Source organism: Bison bison, unplaced genomic scaffold (assembly GCF_000754665.1).
Source record: "Bison bison bison isolate TAMUID 2011002044 unplaced genomic scaffold, Bison_UMD1.0 scf7180017854206, whole genome shotgun sequence".
NCBI classification, from domain to species: Eukaryota; Metazoa; Chordata; class Mammalia; order Artiodactyla; family Bovidae; genus Bison; species Bison bison.
Genome location: NW_011484779.1, coordinates 4,295 through 7,556, shown reverse-complemented (window position 1 = coordinate 7,556; position 3,262 = coordinate 4,295). Strand labels below are relative to the sequence as shown.

The 3,262-nt window shown below is 62.2% G+C and overlaps 1 protein-coding gene across 1 annotated transcript in view; it reads right to left on the bottom strand.

The window, feature by feature from the left end:
- The window catches only part of LOC105000252 (scavenger receptor cysteine-rich domain-containing protein SCART1-like), a gene marked incomplete at its 5' end in the record, with an annotated part of 6,434 nt that extends 3,360 nt beyond the window's left edge, over nucleotides 1-3,074 (bottom strand). Inside the window, 5 exons of the mRNA XM_010856033.1 lie at nucleotides 364-678; nucleotides 761-829; nucleotides 1,023-1,337; nucleotides 2,526-2,834; nucleotides 2,898-3,074. Coding sequence (XP_010854335.1) covers nucleotides 364-678; nucleotides 761-829; nucleotides 1,023-1,337; nucleotides 2,526-2,834; nucleotides 2,898-3,074 — 1,185 coding nt within the window. The remainder of the gene's footprint in view (nucleotides 1-363; nucleotides 679-760; nucleotides 830-1,022; nucleotides 1,338-2,525; nucleotides 2,835-2,897) is intronic.
- Nucleotides 3,075-3,262: the final 188 nt, after the last annotated feature.

The following is a 3,262-nucleotide window of genomic DNA, read 5'->3' as shown; positions in this document are numbered from 1 at the left end:
GACAGAGCCCCCCGGATCACTCTCCCCTGGAGGGGCAGCCGGAGCCCCCTGGACCACTCACCCCATGGAGGAGGAGACAGAGCCCCCCGGATCACTCACCCCATGGAGGAGGAGACAGAGCCCCCCCGGATCACTCTCCCCTGGAGGGGCAGACGGAGCCCCCCGGATCACTCTCCCCTGGAGGGGCAGCCGGACCCCCCTGGACCACTCACCCCATGGAGGAGGAGACAGAGCCCCCCGGATCACTCTCCCCTGGAGGGGCAGCCGGAGCCCCCTGGACCACTCACCCCATGGAGGAGGAGACAGAGCCCCCCCGGATCACTCTCCCCTGGAGGGGCAGCCGGACCCCCCTGGACGACTCACCTGCACAGTGCACACCCGCGTCCTCCTTATGCCCACAGTCTCCGCGGCCCCACGGCTCCGCCGGGCAGCCCCACAGGGAGGCCTCGCTGCCCCGGCACCCCCCCTCATCCAGCCACACGGGCCCCGAGCCTGGTCCAAAGGCAGCCCCCGCCAGGGCGTCCACAGCCCGGCCGCACCCCAGCTGCCGGCACACGACCTCGGCGTCCGCCAGGTCCCAGGAGTCATCACACACGGTGCCCCAGGAGCCAGCGTGCCAGAGCTCCACACGGCCCGAGCAGCGGTCCTCACCCCCGCGCACGCGCAGCTCGCCCTCCTCTGCAAGAGGGGCCTGTGGTCACCGGGGGGCAGGACCCGGATGGGAGAGGATGGGGAGCCGGTTGCGGGGGGAGAGGGGTACCTGGGCAGCTGCCCATCGAGGAGCAATCGAGGGCCTCCCCGGAATCCTGCGTCGCTGTCCCTGACGATCCTGTTGGATTTAAATAGCGGCTCACCAGGTGTAAATGCTCAGAGAAGCCTCAGAAGGGAACCTGTGGAGCCCAGTGAGCCCACCACCCCCAGACATGGGTGAATGGCAGCCTCTGTGGATGACCCGTCAGGACACTGAAGCTGCCTCGAGGGCCCCCAGAGTCTGCCCACCTGCAGTAGGTGGCAGGGCCTACCTGCACAGGTGATCCAGACCTCCTCTCCACGGGTGCAAGAGTGCGGGTGCCAGGGGGCTGAGGGGCACTGCCACAGCGTGGAGCTCCGCAGCCGGCGGCACTGGATGTTGTCCACCCAGGAGGTGCCCAGGCTAGTGTGCCCCGGCCTGTTCTCCAGCCAGCCCCGCTCCCCACAGCCCAGCTGCTGGCAGATGATGGACAAGGAGGCGTCCTTCAGGGCGTTACTGCACACGGCCCCCCACGTTCCGTTGTGGAACACGTCCAACCACCCAGCACAGGGCCCGGCGCCACCTCGCAGCCTCAGGGCCACTGACTCTGGAAGACAAGCCACTCGGGTCAGACAATCTCTGAAGGAGGAGGCCAAAACCAGGGGCTCCCAGCACCAACACCCATGCCAAGCTAGGGCATCTGACATCCAGCTCACATCCACCCCACATCCCCATCCACCCCCACCCAAAGACGGGAGCAGCTGCCCACAGGGAGCCAATTTAAGCCCCAGCTCTAACACTGCAATCCCTAGTAACTCCACTGACTGTAGAAACCTGTCCCTGGAAATCACTCACATACAGAATAACCCTTTTAAACAACTGTAAAAATTCAACAACAAAAAAGGAATTAGCCCGATCTCCGAGTGTGTCACTGGCCCTGGCTGCTCAGCGCCCAAGTAGTGTCTTGTCACCCTGGGGCGGCGAAAGCCCAGGAACAAGGGGTGTGTTAAGCCGACTACAATATGACCACATAGTGGAGTAGGACACAGCCCTCTGAAAGTAAGTCAAAAGGGCCCGCAATACATCAAAATACACACATGGGGATAAACCGAGGCATTGAGGCATGAATTGCATCTGACGGGATCGTAACGAAGTAAAATAAGCTTAGAAAATAAATGGCAGGAATTACACCTGTGGGTGAGCCTGGGCGTGCTTTCTCATCCCTCCCGCCCCTTTCTTTATTGAGGTCACTGGGGCTGAGCTTCTGTCACGAACAAGCAGGGCCTGGGCCATCGCCTGAGATCAAGGTTGAGCACAGGCCAGCCTCCTCCCACCCCACCTCACCTCCCAAAGCAGCACCGTAAACCATCCAGCTCTTCCTTTAGACACGAAACGCACTTTCAAAATTTCATCCTGCGCTGATTCTTTGATGGCAAGGCCTTCAAGCGTGTGTGTGCAGCAGGAGAGCGACCACTTACATGGCTCAGGAGCCTCTCAGAAGAAAGTACTACTACCTCTGTTAGAGAACCCTGGAAAGGCCTAATCCAAGGAGGAGGACCGTGGCATTTCTGGGGAGAGTCCTCTTCCTCCCCTGGCCTCCAGGAAGCATTCCTAAAATCATGAAACATTGGGCACCAGTTCTTCATTGAGAGGTCACCCAGCTAACCCCACAAGGGGACACAGAGACCAAGAACCTCAAAAGTTACGGGCAGCCCCAGGTCAACTGGGGTTAGGCCGTGGACGCCGGATCTAAAGGGTCACAGGGCTCTAAAGGATGGGAGAGCGGCCTTCTTACCCGAGCAGATCACCTCATCATTCGAGACACAAGGCTTGAAGTTTGCCCAGTCGATCTTGCAGTTCAGGACGGTTGGCTCAGAGCCCTCACAGACAACAAACTGCTGCCCCTTTCTGGGACCTTCTGTCTCTGGCAGGGGGCTGGGGGCCTGCAGCATCGAGCCACACCCCAGCTCCTTGCAGAGGACGGTGCCAGCCTCGAGGGACTGCGGGTCACAGGAGGTGAGTGTCTGGTTGGAGTGCTGCAGCCCCGGGACGCCAGCACAGGGGCTCCTTCCACCCACCAGCTTTATCACCACCTCCAGACCCCCTGCAAAGCAGGAGTGAGTGTCAGAGAAGAAAGGCAGCCATGCCACCAGCCTTGCAGGCTCACCTCTCAGGCTGCAGGGTCCTGCCTGCTCCTTGGGGACTGGGTTCTCCCTGTTTCTCACGGCCGAGCTCCCAGGCCCCCCTGCCTGGCTCCTCCACTCTGTGTCCAGAACAGTCCCCGGGAGTCCTGGCTTCGCCTCTGAGATCCTGCCCCGGCCTTCCAGCACCCACCCCGAACATTCTACCAGAGGAGGACGGGACGCTCACCTCCCCCACCCATAAACTCACTGCCACTCCCGACCCCCACCTTCGTCCACGGACTCCCACGTCCCACCTCCACGCCTTGGGCACAGACGAACCCCCACCACCCATCGCCTCCTCGACCCCTCGCCCCCTCCACCTCCCCGTCGCCCCCCCACGCCCCCCCTC